This window comes from Natator depressus, chromosome 1, assembly GCF_965152275.1.
Source record: "Natator depressus isolate rNatDep1 chromosome 1, rNatDep2.hap1, whole genome shotgun sequence".
Taxonomy (NCBI): Eukaryota; Metazoa; Chordata; order Testudines; family Cheloniidae; genus Natator; species Natator depressus.
Genome location: NC_134234.1, coordinates 154,664,612 through 154,685,782, shown reverse-complemented (window position 1 = coordinate 154,685,782; position 21,171 = coordinate 154,664,612). Strand labels below are relative to the sequence as shown.

Here is a 21,171-nt window from a genome sequence, read left to right as displayed (position 1 = left end):
GCACAGTGTCTGAGGGGAGGAGGGAACATCATCTGCAGCAGATTCCACCAGCCTCTTGTTGCTCCAGGCCTGCTGCCAGTTTTGTGTGTGTGTATGTGTTTAAGATAGTCTTATTGCTGGCACGACTTGCTCACATGGTCTTGATTTGCATGAGGGTATTACACTGTTGATGACAAGGAAGCGATGTGTCTCCCCGTGAAGAGTGTGACTGGCAAAAGCTTCAGTTAACCCTCTAGCAAACTGCCTGAAAATGGATCATACACGATTATTTCTGCATCATTACTGTTGTCTCCCATGACTCACAGAGCCATATATAGCAGCTCTTCTTCTGAGGAGAAATTTTATCCATAGCAAAGAGGATGTGAAAACAAATACTAAATGTCAATGTGTTGTCAGATTTGTATTAGATTTTTTTTTTAGTGGTGGATCAAACTGTAGCATGGCTTGAACACCAGATTAAAAATATATATAGTTATTGCTATCTCTTTCTAGTAAATGGACAGTGCCAAGTTAAAAATCTTCACTGATTTCCCCCCCCGCCCCCCTCCCCAGCCTTGTCTTTTTAAGTAATAACACAATAGATTAGATTATTTTTAACTGGGAGGTGGGGATGGAAATAAATGTTTACTTTGGGCTTCCCTCCCCTCCCCCCCCCCCACCTTAGGCAGTCAGAACATATTTGAATTGCAAATATTGCAAAGGAAATTTATTTGTTTGGGGTTTTTTTTAATTAAGATGCCTCCATTGAATTAACACTTTGCCACCAAAATAAAATCTGAAAAATAATAATTTCTCATGGTCTTGAGTTTCATAAAAGCTTGTGAAATCTAAATCTGGTGGCAAACAGTGTTTGTTCACCCACCTGCCTGAAAAGACTCTGGAAAAGATTTGGGGATCATGGTGGATAATCAGCTGAATGTGAGCTCCCAGTGCAATGCTATGGCCAAAAGGACTAATGTGATCCTTGGATATAGATAGGTGATATAAATAGGGGAATTTGTGATCCTTGGATATAAATAGGGAAATCTTGAGTAAAAGTAGACAGGTTACTCAATCTCTGTATTTGGCACTGGTGCAACTGCTGCTGGAATACTGTGTCCAGTTCTGATGCCCACAATTCAAGAAGATCATTGATAAATTGGAGAGGGTTCAGAGAAGAGCCGTGAGAATGATTAGAGGCTTAGAAAACATGCCTTATAGTGATAGACTCGAGGAGCTCAATCTGCTTAGAAAGAGAACGTTAAGAGGTCTATTGATTACAATCTAGGTACCTGTATGAGGAACAAATATTTCAGTCTAGCCCTTGGGGTCTGCGCAACGACCCACTTTGTCACTGTGGTCTCCGTCAGTCCATGGCACTTGCTATCAACAAATCTCAACTGACTAGATTTCGTGGTGGCCTTCGGGCCCTTCATTGTGCTGATGAAACTGCTGTTGGGTGGGTCAGCAAGCACTGCAAACGCTAGAAGAAGAAGAATCTAGCCCTTCATTCTAACACAATCCAATGGCTGGAAGTTGAGGGTAGACATATTCAGACTGGAAATAAGGTATAGATTTTTAATAGAGAGGGTAACTGACCATTGGAACAATTTACCAAGGGTTGTGGTGATTCTCCGTCACTTGATTTAAAAATTGCCAGATTGGACTTATTTATTTTTTAAAGATATGCTCTAGTACAAACAGAAACTATTTGGGGGAAGTTCTATGGCCTGTGCTATACAGTAGATCAGACTAGATGATCACAGAAGTCCTGTCTGCCCTTGAAATCTATGAAGAAGTTTTTGGTTTTTTTTCAGAACCATGAGAACTTCCCCCCCCCCCCCCACACACACACACCCTCCATTACCCCCTCTGATTTTATGTTCATTTGGCCCCTTGAATTGTAGAAGTGGCATTGCCTGGACAAGACTTACTTCAGACCCTAAGAATGCTGCTCTACTAGCTTCTGCCTGCTGGTCTCCAGGCGAATCTTCTCTTTCAGATATGGAGCTCCACTCTTCTGGTGGGTCCACTGTGTGTCTCTCTCCATGCCCCTTCCTCTACTAAAGTACTGTATGTTTAACACTGGTTACTCAGCTCTTACTGTAAATCACATTCTAAGCTTCTAAATGTGTAACAGACCATGGTAACCTTTGCCTTCCATTTTATGATCTGAGTGGTATTCTGAGGAAAGTTCTGTTTTAATAATAATAGTGTTCCTTTATTCTGTGTTGCAGGTTCTGGGATTTGAAGTTGATCCTGTGAACTCTGTCCAGTTTTCAAACCACACAGGTAAATACGCACGCATACTCTTGAAGTACTATTGTGCATCCACTGTGGTGACTTTAGGCCTACCAAACACTCATTCAGCCTGATTGCATGTTATTGGAAAGAAGATCAATCATTCAGTGATCTCCTCCTTTTGGATTCAAGACAGGACAACAGTGTTCAAGGCTTGAGCCAAAGCCTGTTGAATTCAATAGGCTTTGAATAAAGGCCTAAATCTAAAGGCTGCTCTAAAGTGAAAAGTTACGTCTGCATAGCTATGTCTCTTAGGTGTGAAAAGCCTGCACCCCTGAGCCACGTAGTTAAGCGGACCTAAATCCCTGTGTAAACAGTGCTAGGTTGACAGAAGAATTCATCCATTGACCTAGCTACTGCCTCTCAGGGAGGTGGATTTGCAAAGGCGACGGGAGAACCCGTCTTGTTGCTGCAGTAAATGGCTACACGGAAGCGCTACAACTGCAGGTTTTTAAATGTAGACATAGCTTAAATGTAATGTGTTCCATTCTGCTGCTTCATGGAGGGTGGATTTTTTTTTCTTTTTCTTAGCCAATTTAGAAGAAATAAAACCGCATAAGGAGATATCATGTCAATATAAGACATTAGGCAGTGAAATAGAACACATATACTGCATCACCAACACAGGTTATCTGAGAGTGGAGGAATCTCCAGCAGTGGCACTTGTACAGTGAGTCACTTGCCTCTTTTATCAATATTCCATTATTGCTAACTTCAAACTTCGAATATCCTGAGCCTGACCCCCCAAAATATGTGTGGCTTAAAGTCATGTATTATTTTTTAAAGTAATACAGTTTGGGTTCATATTTGCTTTCTGGTTGGTGAGCCTTTTGGTTGCATTTTTGTCGCATTTTCAAGCTTTTCTGTGCATCCATGAGGGCTAGAAACTTTTTAAAAATGAAAGTTTAGATTCTCGCATAATCTAATGATTCCAGTCACTGGGGCTTGAAGAGAAACACCAGTATTGTGAGACTTGCTATAACAATTGTGAGATCTGGCAACACTAGCTCTTCAGGTTTCCCTTTCTTTATGCTTTGTCGTGCATAATTTAGTAGAAAAATCCCTACCAACTGCAGGTGGTATCAGAGCATTTAAGAGTGTATAAACTATGGACAAAGAGAATTCTTAGCTTTTTTTTAGAAAGTTATCTGTTTTAACTAGGGCTGTCAAGCAATTCAAATAAGTAATCACAATTAATTGCGCTGTTAAACAATAATAGAATACCATTTATTTAAATATTTTTGGATATTTTCTACATTTTCAAATATATTAATTTCTATTACAACACAGAATACAAAGTGTACAGTGCTCACTTAATATTTATTTTTGATTACAAATATTTGCACTGTAAAAAACCAAAGAAATAGTATTTTTCAATTCACCTAATACAAGTACTGTAGTGCAATCTCTTTATCGTGAAAGTTGAACTTACAAATATAGAATTATGTACAAAAAATAACTGCATTCAAAAATAAAACAATATAAAACTTTAGAGCCTCCAGTCCACTCAGTCCTACTTCAGTCAATCACTCACACAAACAAGTTTGGTTACAATTTGCAGGAGATAATGCTGCCCACTTCTTGTTTACAATGTCATCTGAAAGTGAGAACAGGCGTTTGAATGGCACTGTTGTAGTCAGTATCACGAGATATTTATGTGCCAGATGCGCAAAAGATTCATATGTCCCTTCATGCTTCAACCACCATTCCCGAGGTCATGCGTCCATGCTGATGACGGGTTATGCTCAATAATAATCCAAAGCAGTGTGGACCGAGACATGTTCATTTTCATCATTTAAATCAGATGCCACCAGTAGAAGGTTGATTTTCTTTTTTGGTGGTTCGGGTTCTGTAGTTTTCGCATCGGAATGTTGCTCTTTTAAGACTTCTGAAAGCATGCTCCACACCTTGTCCCTCTCAGATTTTGGAAGGCACTTCAGATTCTTAAACCTTGGGGCGAGTGTTGTAGCTATTTTTAGAAATCTCACATTTCTTTGTGTTTTGTCAAATCTGCTGTGAAAGTGTTCTTAAAACAAACATGTGCTGTGTCATCATCCGAGACGGCTATCACATGAAACATATGGTAGAATGCGGGTAAAACAGAGCAGGAGACATACAATTTTCCCCCCAAGGAGTTCAGTCACAAATTTAATTAACACATTATTTTTTTAATGAGCATGGAAGCATGTCCTCTGGAATGGTGGCCGAAGCACGAAGGGGCATACGAATGTTTAGCATATCTGGCATGTAAATACCTTACAATGCCGGCTACAAAAGTGCCATGCGAATGCCTGTTCTCACTTTCAGGTGACATTGTAAATAAGAAGCAGGCAGCAGTATCTCCCGTCAATGTAAACAAACTTGTTTGTGTTAGCGATTGGCTGAACAAGAAGTAGGATTGAGTGGACTTGTAGGCTCTGAAGTTTTACATTGTTTTATTTTTGCGTCCAGTTATTTAACAAAAAAATCTACCTTTGTAAATTACACTTGCACGATAAAGAGATTGCACTACAGTACTTGTATGAGGTGAACTGAAAAATACGGTTTCTTTTATTTATTTTTAAAGTGAAAATATTTGTAATAAAAATAATAATATAAAGTGAACACTGTACACTTTGTATTCTGCGTTGTAATAGAAATCAATATGTTTGAAAATGTAGAAAAACATCCAAAATATTTAATAAATTTCAATTGGGATTCTATGTTTAACAGTGCAGTTAATTGCTATTAAATTTTTTTAATTAATTGCATGAGTTAACTGCTGTCATAAATATAAAGGGAAGGGTAACCACCTTTCTGTATACAGTGCTATAAAATCCCTCCTGGCCAGAGGCAAAACCCTTTCACCTGTAAAGGGTTAAGAAGCTAAGATAACCTCGCTGGCACCTGACCCAAAATGACCAATGAGGGGACAAGATACTTTCAAATCTGGAGGGGCGGTGGGGGGATGGGGGACAAAGGGTTTGTCTGTCTGTGTGATGCTTTTGCCAGGAACAGATCAGGAATGCAGCCTTACAACTCCTGTTAAATTAGTAAGTAATCTAGCTAGAAAGGCGTTAGATTTCCTTTTGTTTAATGGCTGGTAAAATAAGCTGTGCTGGATGGAATGTATATTCCTGGTTTTGTGTCTTTTTGTAACTTAAGGTTTTGCCTAGAGGGATTCTCTATGTTTTGAATCTGATTACCCTGTAAGGTATTTATCATCCTGATTTTATGGTGATTCTTTTACCTTTTCTTTAATTAAAATTCTGATAGATTTTCATTGCTCCTAAGATCCAAGCGTTTAAGTCTGTGTTCACCTATGCAAATTGGTGAGGATTCTTATCAAGCCTTCCCCAGGAAAGGGGGTGTAAGGCTTGGGGGAATATTTTGGGGGAAGACATCTTCAAGTGGGCTCTTTCCCTGTTCTTTGTTTAAAACGCTTGGTGGTGGCAGCATACGGTTCAAGGACAAGGCAAAGTTTGTACCTTGGGGAAGTTTTTAACCTAAGCTGGTAAGAATAAGTTTAGGGGGTCTTTCATGCAGGTCCCCACATCTGTACCCTAGAGTTCAGAGTGGGGAAGGAACCTTGACAACTGCGATTAATCGACAGCCCTAGTTTTAACATCTTTCGAAAGATTGCATGAGTTGGGATATTTTTAACACTGCTAGAAGCAATGTGCGGAAGGCTTCTAGAGCAACAAGAATTAGTGCTCTCAACTAAGTGCCAATGAAATTCCGAGAGCAAGCACTGAAACATGTCTCTCTCATTAAATCTTGACCCTGGTCCAAATTCTGCTCTCTTACCTTGTGTAATCCATTGATTTCAGGAAGGATAAGTCAAGTTGCTAGGAAGCATTGAGTGAAATCCTGGCCTCGTTAAGTCCTTCGGAGTTTTGCCATAGAGTTCAGTGGAGCCAAGAGTTCACTCTTTGGCGCAAGGTCAGGATGGTGAAAGAATGTCCCAAGGACATTTAGGAAGCCAAAGTATGCCGGTCATCTGGGGAAGCCGTGGAGAGAGTAATAATTAAACATAGAGAACATTTCTTTGACATACACTTGGCCCTGACTAAAAGCTGCTTAGTTGGCTGGTTGCCTTTGACCAGTACAAGAGTGCTCTCACATCGCTAGAGTCCAAAAGCCGTAGAGCTGATTTAAATTCCTTTCACACTTTTGGTGCAATAATGTTTTTCAGTATTTTGATAACTTGATAAAATTGTTGTAAGTTCCAGAAATGTAGGTGGTCACAGATTTGCTTGCAATAGGTAGCTAAATGTTTATAAGTGATGGGGATTTCATCTAGGTTTTTTTTTACTGCTTTTTTTTCAAGAATAAATTAATTTTATGCAGTGTTAAGAGAGTCAGAGATTTTAATTAGCCCATAAAGTTAAAGGGAAGCTGTTCTGAGGGCCAGCATATAAAATTATCAATAGGATGATCAGATTCTTGAAATGGACACAGGGATATTAGTTTTTTTAATAGTGTCACCAAGGGATTTGGAAAGGTTTGACAGCGGGGTGGGGGTTGGCCACGTGGGAGGTTTGGCAGCTACTGGTGATGGTGGGAGGAGCAACAAATTAGTGATTCTTTTTTCTAAAAGGGCAAAGTACTGACAATCCCAAGAGCTCAAAATGATGAAACTGCCTTTAGAATCATGAGATTATTAAAAAAATAAATGTTGAGTTCTTTTAATTTGCCTTCTGATGTTGGAGCCATGCATCCATATATGTGCTAGGGTGACCAGATGTCCTGATTTTATAGGGACAGTCCCGATTTTGGGGTCTTTTTCTTATATAGGCTCCTGTAACCCCCCACCCCCTTTCCTGATTTTTCACATTTGCTGTCTGGTCAACTAATATGTGCACACAGACAAATGCAGATAACCAAGTGCACACAGCCGTTGTTGTTGTTGTGGGGAAAGCAGCGCTGATTGCCAAGTTAGATTACTATTTGTATATTGTAGCAATTTTCCAGAGTCAAATGTTGCACTGAATGAAGTGAGGAAGATCAGCGTTGCCTGTTCTTAAAGGCAAAGATCTTATGAGAGTCCATTCAGTTGCGCTGTTGTGAGAAAGGCAAATGGCTGAACTTCTGTTGAAGAGCTGACATTCAGCTGCTTTTTTGTAAAGTTTTAAGGGAATGCTACATCCCAGAGGGGGGAGAGAGAGAGAGATTTATATATGTCAAAGGGGGAAAAGTCCACTGTGACATTTTGGATCCTGTGTTCTTTCAGTCCCTCTCACTCTTTTTTCTCCGATCCTTTCCTTTCCTTTTCTTTTAAGCTTGGTCTTGTTAGCTCTCTTTGTATTTTGTCTTTTGTTATCAATTAATGGGTCTGATCTTCTGAATCATCCTTGCCATTTTTGTTCTTATTTTCAATCACTACAACAAAAGATGATCATTGCTGACTACGGCTCAGAAAATGCAGCTTTCTATAGTCTCTGGCGATCCTGAAATGCAAGGCAGTGTTTTTAATCAAAAACCCCAGGAAGCAGTTTGCCATGTTGCCTGGTGAGGAGTAGTTACTGTATGGTTACAGGAAGTGACTCACCTCCAAACGACATTGTGCTTCATACACGCATAAAAGAAACTGTCACACGGTTTACAAAGATACTCTCTCTTTTTTTCTTTTCTTTTTTAATTGTTTGGTCCAACAACCCCCGCCCTGTGTAAGAATGCAAATCTAGTTTGGAGGGCTTTATTTAGCATTTTCAAAAAAAGTCCTTGTATGCTGCTTTCCTTTCTAGAAGTGATTGGCAGATTAGTTGGCAGAATGTACTGAATGTGCTTTTTTTGTCACTCTGAATCCCATGCCTGAAACTGTTCCAGAGAAATGGCCTGTATTTTAAAAGCAAGGAACTTTTGACTTCCATAGTAAGGGAGTTAGGCTCTGTGGTTTTCTTGGTAGCTCTGGTCTGTGAGACATTATGATAGTGCCTTGCCCATCTTTTTCTCCCCTGTGTCACAGCATCCCTCCATGTATGCAGCTACAGACTGAGAAACTCTGTGCTAGAGTTTTGGGCCGGGTGTACACCGTGAATTATAGTGTGGCAAGCCAGGGTGTGAAACTGCTGCACGTCTGCTTGCGTGCTGCTGTTTGAATGCGTAGTCACTAAACCACGCTCCGGGACTTTCGCTGCACTGTAGCAGTGTCCACACGGGATGTTACTGTGTGACTAACAGGTGTGCTGAACATTCACAGCCTGGCTTGCTGCGCAATAACTCACTGTGTAGATGAGCCCTAAGTGACTTAACAGAATTCCCTGATGAATTATGTGTCAGAGCTGGGGATAAACTCAGACCTCCTGCCTGCCATGTGTCATAAACACAAGATCTTCTTTCCTCCTTAGAGGCTTTTTAAAGATTCCTGTTTTCACTCAAGCCACTCAGTACAATTTTGGGGAGCATTAGAGGAGAAACTCAGGCTTCAGAATAATGTGTGTTGAGTGGGATGGGGCGTGGGGGTGGAAAGAAGGGGAAAAACATCAGAGACTCGCATGTCTCTTTGCAAGACATATATATTTATAACTGTCTTTTCCCTGAAAAAATTGTGTTCTCCCCGAAGGGTGTGGGGTGTGGTATGGTTTGGTTTTGAGTTATAATGCAATTCCCAAGTTTATAAATAAGTTTTTAAAGAAGAAAAAGAGTGGTGGAGGGGAAAAGCCCAGAAGAAAATATGTTCAAAAGCTTCACGGGCACAGTCCCTTTTTAATCCAGATGGGTTAACCTGGTCCCTTCCTTGGAGAGGCATGACTTTACACATCATGATAGGGGATTGAAGGGCAAGAGATGTCACACACCAAGATACCTCTATGCCTTAAAAATAAATCTGGAATATAAGGAGTTTCAAAAAGAAATCACACCCAGATGAAAGGAAAGGCTATAAAAGCACTTTGCTTTTACATTTAAGAAAACCCCTAAAACTTGAAAGTGAATGTAGTGTTCATGAATGAGAGAGACTTATACCATTGGCTTGAGCTGAATACCATTTGGAGAAGTGTACTGCAAACTTCCCTAAACAGCTCTGCAAATGTTCTGCTGTTCCAGTCCTGGGTTTGACTTGAGCAGAGACTTCTAATTAAGCAAAATTGTGTGGTGGTTTTGTAACATTAACAACAGGAAAATAGGATGAAAGGGCTCATGTTTTCCTTTCTGGAGAATGTAAGCCAGGTATTGAATTTGGCTTACAAAGATAAAAGGTTAGTATACTGACCCAGTCACTGCCGACCCAGCACCCCCCGATGTTCTCAGTGTAGTGCATTCTGCCCTACTGTTGTGCAGTCATTTTTCTAAGTACAAATTGTTTATTATCTAAGCTTCCTTGGCTCCCCTTTTATATAAAGTGCATAAATAGACAAGTAATGTGCAATCTTGAACTTTCTTATTGCTAAGTGCCAAAATATAAATATTATGTCATGGTAGGGCTATGGCATGTGTGTGGATGAACTACAGCATGTACACAAATAAATGGTTTTGCTTTCTTTTACAGTTCACCACATTTTCAATATAGTTAATGAAACAATAATAGGGGTAATGATTGCCATGAGTTGATTATCCCTACCTTATGAGGCATGAAATCTAATTCTAAATCTGTGCCTTCAGTTACCCTGGCGTGGGATGGCCTTCTGGCTGGTCAAGGGAGACCCTGATTGCCATGATGAAATACATGGACAAAAAAAAGTTCCTTTTCCCTGAGGTAGCAGATCAGAAAGCCACAGAGTAATTTTGCTTAGCTCTGCAACTCTTCATCACTTTACCTGCTCGAAGCACCAGGTCTGTCCAAAGCATGCATATAGTGCAAATTATCTCTGCCACAAGAATCAAGCACATATGACAGTAACTGCTCCATGGACTATGGGAATTAGCAACCAATCCTGAATGAGACTGACGAGACACATTGTTTTAATCAGTTTTCTTGTAGCAACTTGTTTCAGATAGGCCCTCAATTTTGAATGTACCATACACAAATTCTTATGCCCCTTTGACAGTTTCCTTTTGAATTGGCATATTAAAAGGTCACTATTTTGCACCCTGAGCTTTGGGTCACAATGTCACTTTTACCAAATTTTGTGGTCAGGGTGATATCAGCACAACTTCCTCAGCCAGGACTCTGAGTTTTCCAAACGGATACAATATTCAGTGCACTGAATACAGGGTTGATTGAAGAATTGCACTAAGGGCATCTTTAGACTAGATTGGGGAATATAGTCCTGTTTAAAAATGTAACTAGTGTGTACAGGGTCTGGTAACTTTAAAATGTGTTAGCTGGTTGTGGGCAAACCTAGGTTTCCCTGTCCCCTGCCTCCCATGAGCAGCTAATGCATTCTTAAAGATGTTGAAACCCTGTTGTAATAGGGCATCTTGCCTCATGAGCTGGAGAGCCAGGGACTGTGCTGGCCCTGATTACAGGATGAGCCACTCCTGGGTTGAATCAGTTGTTTTAACATAAAAGGCAACAGGAAACTACAGCATGTGGCTGATGGAGAAAGTAATTGGGGGTGCCAGGAAGCCTGACAAAAGCAGGAGAAAGCACCCCAGGCAGGGAGGCCTGGGAGAGACCCTGCCCAAGAAGCAGGAGAGAGACCGACAGACACTCAGAAAAGGGGGGGGCTGTGCCCCGTTGACACTATGTAAGTTTGTGTTTAGTGTCTCAAAGATGCTGTTATTTTGGACTGTCGGGTGAGAGACTGGAGGACCAATATGTAACCAGAAGAGTAAATAAATGGGACCGCTTGTTGGGTCTGTCTCGAATTTCTTTTGGACTGGATGAGTTCTTAAAGGGGCCTTGCTGAGGGGGAGAAAGAAGCAAGAATCAGCCATAGCCTTACACCTGTCAGTACTGGTGTTTAAAAATATTAGTTAAGATACGTTAAGTCTGTGTTTTTAAAAAGCGTTAGCTAGCTTCTTGGTCCAAACCTGGCCAGGCGGATGGTGGTGGTAGCCCCTCTGTGGTTTGTCTTGCACGTGGTGCTAGTCTTTACTCTTGTCCCTGCAGGTGCTGCCTCTTCAGACCAACTTCTCAGTGCACGTGGCTATTTAACAGCTTATTATTTTATTTCATTGAGGGAGTTGGCTTTTTTCCTAGATTCTCTTTCTTCAGAGGAAAAGCTTGTCTCTCTTTCCAGGATTGCTCCTAAGGAGTGAGTGCTTTTTTTTTTTTTTAATTTCATGCTCTGCTAAAAAAGGCTGAGGCCAGTAGCCTCCCTTCAGTCACATCCCAGATGAGCAGCACTTTGTCTCCTGACCCTTCTGCAGACCAGAGTCTACGGGCTTGTGCACAAGCTCAGTAGTAGCGTAGCAGCTGTTGCCAAAACTGGACATCACAACAGCATCCTGTATCTTTTTGGCTGCACATACAGAATTCTATTTTGTTCCCTTTTATAACTCTACTAATATCAGACCCCTTCAGTATATAGTGTTTCAGTCCATAGGTCAAATCCTCACCTGAAGCATAGGATCATGTGGCGTGAGAGGAGCTCAGGGGGCATAATCCCTAAATCATGGGATGGCTGTACAGAGCTGGTCCCTAGATGTAAACTAAAGCAGCCTGATTGCTCTTCTGACTTATGGTGGCAACCAGTAGCCCCCAAGGGCCAAAACTGCAATCTGAGATCCATGTGGTAGAGGGGAACCTTGGCCAAGATCCTCCTGCTCGAGCCATTCCCTCTGCACAGGCAGCAGGGAGAGGGTTAGTGTAGGTACCTCTGTGCTAACTGAGGATTGTGTTACAATAGGGTTACAATCCTCCCAAGGTTAGATAAGCCAGCTCTACAGCTGCACTTCACTGGAGGCTCTACCCCCATATATACAGCCTTCAATTGTGCTCCATTGTGGCAGGAGCTGCAGCCTGAATTCTGTCCTGAAAAGTAACTGTATAAATGGCATAATGTCTGTCTTTTGGGTGATTTTTTTTTTTTGTATAGGATGTATTCAGTTTACAAGTAAAAAGATGTTTGTTCTTTCTCTGGCTGCCAGCCCTGCAAACTCAGCCTGGACTGTAAGGGTCATAGTGGGTTCTTTCCACTTTGCCCATCACCGCCAGTAACCAAGGTTTTGCTGACCAAATTAGACTCTTGGTGACAGCTGTGCTACCCTGTTGCCATCTGGGTTTACACAGGTGTACCTGATTAGAACTTGGTAAACCGTTCTGTTGATATGCAAAATGAAACACACTGCACAGCTCATTCTTACATACCTGGGTTGGCTCTGCAGAGCTAACTGGAGTAAAAAAGCAGAAAATTCTTGAATCACTAAAGCCATCATCAGATATGACTCCCAAAGCCATCATCAGATATGACAGGGAGCTGATTTGTTGAGTAAGGCCCTGATTGAGCAAGGTATTTGAGGTACTTGACTTCAGTGTGTGACTCTTGCTTAAAGTTAGGCATGTGCTTAGGCACTTTGCTTAATTAGGGCATCTGACTTTGCTGTTTTTATTTAGTCACTACTTAGAGCAGAACCACACCCTCATTTTGTCCACTTCTGCCCAAACCCAACATTTAACTGAGAGAGTGCCAGGGGATCGAGTGACTGTCCTTCAGCCAGCTGGCTGGAAGTAATATTTTTTGAGGTTGGAATGTGTAAGAGGAGGAGACAAACAGAATGCAGCTGTTCACCCGCTGTGTGTGTATTTGGGTTTATAGGAGCAAAAACACAAAAAGGTACCTATGTCAGGCAGTGACCACCCTTGATGACTATCCTAGTAACAGAAATTGGAATAAAAAAGAAAAGCCAGAGCGAATTTAATTAACCCCTACAGCAAAATTTTTTTAAAAAATGCTTTCTCCTTGCAGGGCAGGGCAGGGGAAGATGCCTCAAGTAGCATTCTGCACTCCGTAGTCCCAATAAGATGATGAGCTTGGTAGGTCAGCAGATTCAGACTAAGGCAGTAGGAAGTGTTCAAGCGGTGGGACCCTCACAGAATTCTCTGGAGGCAGCACCATCTCTTGTATCAAAGGGGGCTGCAGCTTGGGAGGGAGGGCTCTGTGACAGTAGAGAGAGGCAGCTTCTTCTGTAGACAGATTCCAGGCCATATAGACATTGTATACTGGGTACATGCTGCCTTAAAGATCCCAAAGGCCTGAATCAGTGTCCATTGAAGTCAACTGAACTCTTTCCATTGACGGAAATGGGTGCTGAGCCGAGCCTCAAATACATACTTATAACTCTTAGACCTTTCTGGAGATAAGAGTGCATGGAAAGTTATTTCTTTGCTCATAATAGTTGTTCCTGAAGCCCTGCTGAACCCACAGGGTCATTCCAAAATCCCCAAAATACAGACGCACTGTCACTGAGAAGAGCATCCTGCTACTTGAAATAAAGTTACTTGTAATGGAACACTGTCATAGCTGAAATCCTACGGTGAAGGAATATCCTAACACGTACCAAACGAAGGGTATTTTATCTGCTGTGGGGTGCAGTGGAGTGGAGTAGTTGCTCACTGTATGACTTTCGTATAGCTGTGATCTGATAGACTAAAGCACATAAGCCTGTTTGCTAAACTATATGGAGAACCTCTTATCCTCACTGCATTATAGTGGAAAGGGGGCCTAGCACATATTGTGTGTGTGTGTGCACGCGCGCATGCTAAATTCTGAGTGGCTGCAATGTGCGGCGTTTATTCTCCACTAATACGTCTGTTATCAAGCAGTCTGGCTGCTGTCAGGTTGCATTGGTATAATATGAAATAAAATAAGTTTATATTCTAAGAAAACTAATCTCTGACCTCCAGGTCAGGGCTGGTTGGTGAAGGCTGTAGAGGGGAAAGCTTGCATTCTCTGCTTGTGCATTACCTGCTTTGCTGATGCATGTGGGACTTGAGTCTCTAGAGTGGTCAGGATGGCCCCTTTAACAAACAATTCCTCTTCAGAAAGTTAAGAGACTGCTGAGAATGTAATTGTTCTGTTAACAACTCACCTGTCTAATTTTTGACCGCAACACTATTTTTGGGGGTGAAAGGGGAGCCAATTCCTGCACGTATAATATGTGATCCTGCATATAAAATGGGGCTTTGATAAACCAGTTGGCTTTCCTTTTCCAGGTTATGCTCACTGGAAGGGCCAGGTGTTAAATTCAGATGAACTCCATGAACTGTACGAAGGGCTTAAACTGAACAATGTCAACCACTATGACTACGTACTCACAGGTAAGTGCTCGTGTTTCTTTCAGGGTGGATTATTAATGGCATTCCACTTCACTGAGTGCCGTGCATCTATTTTAAATTTCATTATCTGTATTTCTTATAGCAGTGAGCTGTTGCTTCTAAAACTCAAGCAGAAATTGATTGCCAGATTGATTGATTACATGACTTCCACATGTAGGGAGGTGTTTTTAAAGCCAGAGATAACAGGAGACTTTAATTGTATGAATCTGGGATTATGACTCATAACGACCACTCGAGCATGAAGGGTACTGCATGTCTGCTGAATTATTTCCCCTCCTGTTTCTATGGAGCTCTCCAAGGTAAAGGAGATATTAAATAGGACACAGAATGAGGTGACACTAATGTGGTAATGAATATCAGCGTAAATGGGTTCCATTTGGTTGGGAGGCACATGTATGTATTATTTTTCCTGAGTGAAGGGTTAGTCTGCAGCCATGTAGAATAATTTCCCAGAAAAACAGAAGGTACTGAAGGATTTTCCAGAAGATTATTCTTTGTACATTTTACTGCACATGAAACAATCTGGAGGCATGTCCTTATTACAGGAGTGTCTGCAGCATGTAAAACACTTTTTTAAAAAAATTGGTAACAGTGCCTCTTGTATTCCAGATAGCACTTTACAGAGTGATGAGCTAGGATACTTGGGGCCAAATTCAGAGTAAGTGGGGTGCAACTCTGTTGAAGTGAATGGGATTGCACCTGCTTACATCAAGTCCATTTGGCCCTGTCAGTGCTGACTGTATATATGCAATAATGGCAGCAGTTGTATATTTAGCTTATATATTCATTCCCAGCTGTGGACAGCAGAGCCTGTTTTTTCTGAGAGTGGAATGTTGGCCAGGTCACTGGAGGCTTATACAATTCCACAACTTCCCAAACGTTGGTACATGGTGGTCTGCAGTGTGTTGGCTCATGGTCAGGCGAGAGCTTGTTGATTGGACAATGCTAACTTTCCCATGTGCTAAATCACCTTAAAAGGCAGCTATAAAAATATATTGCTCATTTATATTTTTTTTTTTTTGCTGTAAGCAAGTCTGTTTTTGCAATTGTGAATTAGAAATGAGGTCTAGGTGACTGTCCTCTGTCTAATAAGGTATGGACCACACTATGGACAAGTTTGAGAATCTCTGCCTTGCTCTTTGCGAACAGTACCTTGTGATTAGAGCTGGTCAAAAATTCTCAAATGAAAAATATTTTAATAAAAAATTGACCTTTTTTTAAAAAACAAATTTCAAAAAGGTTGGGGTGTTTGGTTTTTTTTGAAATTTTCAAAAATGCTCAAGGTTTTTTTTTGTTTTGTTTTGTTTTCAACAAAACTTGAAAAGTTTAGTGTTCCTTCTCCCCCTCCCCCTTTTCAGTGGCATAAGGTATGGATGGAGGGAGGAAGAAGAAAAATCATATTTTCAACGCTAAAACATTTCATTTAAATATTGGAAAAAATTTCTAAACTAGAAATTTTAGTCGTTTTTCTGGAAACGACTTCAAATGTTTTGTCTGTGGCTTTGGTATGTGGGTTTTTTTCTTTTGCCAGCTCTGCATGGGAGCCTCAATTCCCATTTAGAAAAATAAAAGAAATGGACAGAAGAGAGACACTAGTTTAATGTCTTCCTAAATAAAGAACCCCTATTTCAACATTGGGTTCTCACTCTACACCTGACTGGGCTTGGAATTCAGACTTTTATCTTCTAGGGCCATAAGTGAGGCTGCTACCCCCAAAGAAGGGAGTTTGATGTTACTAGGTTATCCAGTGTAGCGGTGCTTTGCTATCTTCAGCAGTAACCTGCTGTGACACTTCCTGAGATTCCCAGGGTTGTGAGGCACCTCCCTACCACCAACCTTTAACATGAAGAAGCCTTGTCTATGTCTGCTGGGGGTCAGCTCCCCATCTCCATTGCTTCTGTGAAAGGTTCTCCCAGATCTTTTCACAGTTACCTTACTTTGACAAGAGGTACCTTAGGGGAAAAATTAGCCCCAGTTCTGTGGAATGCTTGAGATATTTGTGTCAATAATTTACTAACACACTCTCTCTGAGAAGGTGAATAGTTGTTAGCATAATCTACAGAGATCAGCCTATGATGGCTGCTCATTATAAATCCATTTCTCCCCTCTGACATCAGTGCCTCCTTGCTGAAGTAAACCGGATTTCATGGATGTGGAAACTGCACTCATTTTTCTCTGCTTCTAAGAAAGAAGCATTTCTATGAATTAATGAAAACTCGGAAATGTACTTAAGTATTTAGTTACTGTTGGCATTTCTGAGCCAAAAGCTGGGGGAGACCATTTTGCTACAGAGCACTATCACTTGTGATGCTAGTAGTATGAGAGCCCAGTGGGATGAAACAAAATCAGCTTCTAACTTGCTTTAGTATTAAACATCTGAAGAAAACTTAAGGTACAATATATTAAAAATGAGTTCTATGGTTAAACCTTTATCCAAACAGGCTAGAGACAGGGTGCATGTGACGTCTATACTGCAGTCACGGGGTATGATTGCATCCTGTGTAAACACACACAAACTAGTTTGCATACTGGAGCAGTGAAGCTATGGCAGCATGTCATAGCTGAATAATTACTTGCATGTCATTGTGAGCCATCCATGCAAGTAATTACTCAAGGTTCCAGGTGGGCCTGTAGAGCCAGCACTGCCTAGACTTCACTGCTCCCATCCCCAAACTAGTTGGATTAAAGCTTGGGTATGTGTACACAATCTGCAATCCAACCTGTCATTGCCGTGTAGACATACCCGGGTTTACATTTTCTTCTGTTAGATTAGGACGTTGGCAGCCTCACAGATAACATTGGTTTTCAACAAGAAGGCTGCCTCCAGCACAAGTCTCAGAAATGCTAATGAAATTTAAAACTTTATATTTCCCTTTCGCATTTGCTGCATCCTGAACAATGCTGTTTATACTATGAACTTTCAAACTGGTGTTTTGAACAAAAGGGGGGTGTGTTCTTTTTAAAAATTTTTTTTTTATTTACGAGCATTTAGACCACGTATTGGGCAATTCCTATGCAAGACTCATTTACTAAGACTTGTTTTCTTTTAGAGGCTTAATTGGGTGAGCTAGCAAGTGTTGATCTTGCCTTTGTTCTGTATTCGCTTATCCCTAAATAAAATATTAAGATGTTTTCAGTTCTAAACACTTTTTTTTCCAGGAATGGGAGGAAATGACCAGCATTCCTTTCTGCATAGAGATGTATCTGATGTAAACAAAATGTTGCTCTCTGAAATTAACTTAAAAATTATTTTTCTGCCTAAAGGTTACACGAGGGATGCATCATTCCTTGCAATGGTGGTTGATATCGTTCAGGAGTTGAAGCAACAGAACTCTGATCTAGTGTACGGTAAGGACTTGATGGCTTTTAAGTTTTTCAGTCTCATTATTTTCTGTGCACGTGTTGAAATCCCTTCAGGTGAAGTCAGTCCTCTGACATTATTCTGAATTTCACAACAACGCCCTGTTTTGATCTTGCTGAGACTCCATTGGAATGTCAGTTTAGTGTTGCTAAAGTGATTTATTTTTTTTCTTTCTACTTTTGTGCCTTCTGCTGCTTTTCTTGCATCATGCCAGCCAAAGAAAGATATGCCTTAAGGAGCGATCCTCTCTATCTAGCAAAGTCCTGTGAAATCCTATCTAGTTGCTGCTGTTTGTTGCTTAGCAATGAGGGCGTGAGACGTACTGATAATACTGGAAACTGATGTCTTCGCTTGATCCTCAGATACAGACTTCTCCACGTTGTCCTGTGAAGGTGTGTCAGTCACATCCTGGAGGTGGCACCCTGGCCTTTTTATTTCTGAAAGGCCAGTTCAGAATCCAGGACCATTTAGTACTGGACCTGTCTCTGAGATTACACATGAGGGCTGGCAGATGACAGGAATGTTCTGCCCATAGCTGGCCAGGCTCAAACCAGCAATAAAGGAATGAAAACCTGCATTTCCCATTACTAGTCCCCTGAGTTATCCAGTTCCTTGATCCCTGTAGGTACTTTGAATGGCCATGGTCAAACCCTGCAGACCCTAATCAGGCAGAACTCCTGTTTAAGTTGCACAGTCAAGTCAGTGGGAGCTTTCCATGAATAGGGACTGCAAATGATGGCCTGACCCAGTGGTCTTCAGATTCTGTAGAGCTGCATGGTCAGAACACTCCCCAAATGATTCACAAGCAATTATCAGTTGAAACAGATGACTCAGATCCTGGATTTATTAAACTGTTCCTCTAGCTAACAGAATTCTTATTGGTTTGTGGCGTACATCTCATTTGAGCCAGCAGCACTTAGATTTCAGTCACTGACTTTGGCCTGCAGAGCTGAAGAATTGTAACCACCCTATGTTGGCCAATCTCAGGTGTCCACCGGGTGCCAAATTGCAGGGAAGAAGGGGGTTCCTGTTCGCCCCATTCTAAAGCATAGCAGTGATGTCAACAACTTCTAGGTGAAAAATACTCAGATTCACTTTGATGTTTTGTGTAGAGTAGCCCATAAATGAGTGCCTCATTCAGTCATGATTTGTAGGCATTACAAATGTTTTAACAAATATATTATAAGTAGCAGACAGTTCCTGTTGAAATAAATAAAAGCATAAGCAGTACAGTTTTAAAATCAACAACCTTCTATGAACACCACGAAATACATAATAATTCTGCTGACATTAAAAGACTGTCTGTCCTGGAGTTCCAATTAAACCATGTTTAAACAGTTCATGATGGAAACAACATGCCTATATAGTATCAAATCTCCGCATAAATGTCTAATTGTGTTACAGTGGTTTTTGTGAACTGGTTTATATAGCCTAGAAGAGGGCCAGGCGGTACCATGGCTTTATAAAATCATTTTGTAACCTGATTAGTACTATGTATACCAGGATTTGGAGCAGTCTACATAGCAGCTTCTACCATTTCAAGGCAACATGTTATAACATGGTTGGGAAGACTGTCGTTCTAACACTGTGTTGACATGGTAAAAATTGTGTAAGCTGGCCTAAAGCCAGCACTATACAGCAAAGAACAATGTTTAAACATGGCTCTGGCTAATGTGGTTTGAATCTGTCTTTTGTTAGACACCACAACTTAAATTTAGGCCCAGGATATATGCTTTAATTTTTTTTTTTAAAGCAAACTGGCTTTTTTATGTTTTTTAAAAAAAACATATGAAACCTATATGAAGAGAAATATTTTTCATGAGCGATGGTGTTTTTTTTGTTTAAACCTTCATTGAAAATGTTTCTCTGATATGTTATGAAGCTCCCAAGAGCTTTGTACTAGAGCATGAAATCAGAAAATAGACTATAAACAGAAACTAAAACCACCCAGTTCAGTTTTATAGAATTCTCGGGTTAAAAGGGACCGCAAGGGTCATCTAGCCTAACTGCCAAGATGCAGCATTTCTTGTGTCTAAACCATTCAAGACAGATGCCTATCCAGCCATCTTTTGAAAACCTCCAAAGACCTCCCTAGGCAGTCTGTTACATTGTCCTGCTGTTCTTACAGTTAGGAAGTTTTTCATGAGATTTAATCTACATCTGCTATGCTGTAATTTGAACCCATTGTCTCTTGTCCTGCCCTCTCTGGTAAGAGAGAATAACTTTTCTCCATCTTTTTTATGGCAGCCTTTCAAGTATTTGAAGACCACTATCATGTCCTCCCCCCCTTTATTCTCCTCTTTTTCCAAACTAAACATACCCAGTTCCTTTAGCCTTTGCTCACATAGCTTGCATTCCATCCCTTTGATCATCTTTGTCATTCACCTCTGGATCCTTTCCAGTTTCTCTACATCCTTTCTATACCCAATTTGAGTCACCAGACTCCAGCTGAGGCCTAACCAGAGCCAAGAAGAGCAATACTATCACCTTCCGGGACTTGCATGCTATGCCTCTATTAAAGGAACCAAAAATTGCATTTGCATTTCTGACTCACGTTGAGGTTGTGATCCACCACAGCTCCCAGATCCTTCTCAGCAGTGCTGCTGCCAAGCCAGTTATTCCTCATTCTGTATTTGTGCTTTTGGTTTTTCCTCCCTAAGTGTAGCACTTCACATTTGTCTTTGTTGAATTTCATTTTGTTGTCTATAACCCACTTCTCCAATTTATCAAGACCCCATTGAATTTTAGCTCTATCCTCCACAATGTTTGCAACCCCTCCCTAGCTTTGTGTCATCTGCAAATTTGATCAGTATGCTTTCTATACCTACATCCAGGTAATTAATAACAATGTTAAATAACAGTGGACCCAGAACAGATCCTTGTGGAACCCCACTTGAGACCTCCTTCCAATTTGACATTATTCCATCAATAGTTATTAGTTACTCATCATTTGCTGTTGTTTAACCAATTATGTATCCACTTAATGGTAGTTCATTGACCATCTGAAAGAAATATAAAAAGTGGGCAGCAAAATAGCAGGAAATAAACTTAATTTGTAGAATTCTTTCAGATTAATGAGTGACACTGGTGCTGGTAAGAGAGATAAAGAACTTTATGTGGTGCCAAATGCCAAGGTTGTTTCTCTGAGAGGTTCCCTTTGTCACCAATAGAAATTTGCCTAAGCAAGGACTGACTGAACATTGAATAAGAACCTTGGCATTTGTCCCATGATTTGTATCTTGACAGTGATTATCTTAATACTGTGGACAGCACTGCTGTTCCAGAACACATCACCAGCTGCTGGACTATTGCCACTCTTATTTTGAAATTAAGGTCACTCTGAATAGGCTATTAATGTGATTGATGATCCTGAGACTGCACCATAAAT

The 21,171-nt window shown here is 40.8% G+C and overlaps 1 protein-coding gene across 1 annotated transcript in view; it reads left to right on the top strand.

Moving 5' to 3' along the window:
- The window catches only part of PDXK (pyridoxal kinase), an 81,035-nt gene that overhangs the window by 37,479 nt on the left and 22,385 nt on the right, over positions 1–21,171 (top strand). Inside the window, exons 2-4 of the mRNA XM_074969388.1 lie at positions 2,217–2,271; positions 14,300–14,404; positions 17,687–17,770. Of these exons, the coding sequence (XP_074825489.1) occupies positions 2,217–2,271; positions 14,300–14,404; positions 17,687–17,770 (244 nt within the window). The remainder of the gene's footprint in view (positions 1–2,216; positions 2,272–14,299; positions 14,405–17,686; positions 17,771–21,171) is intronic.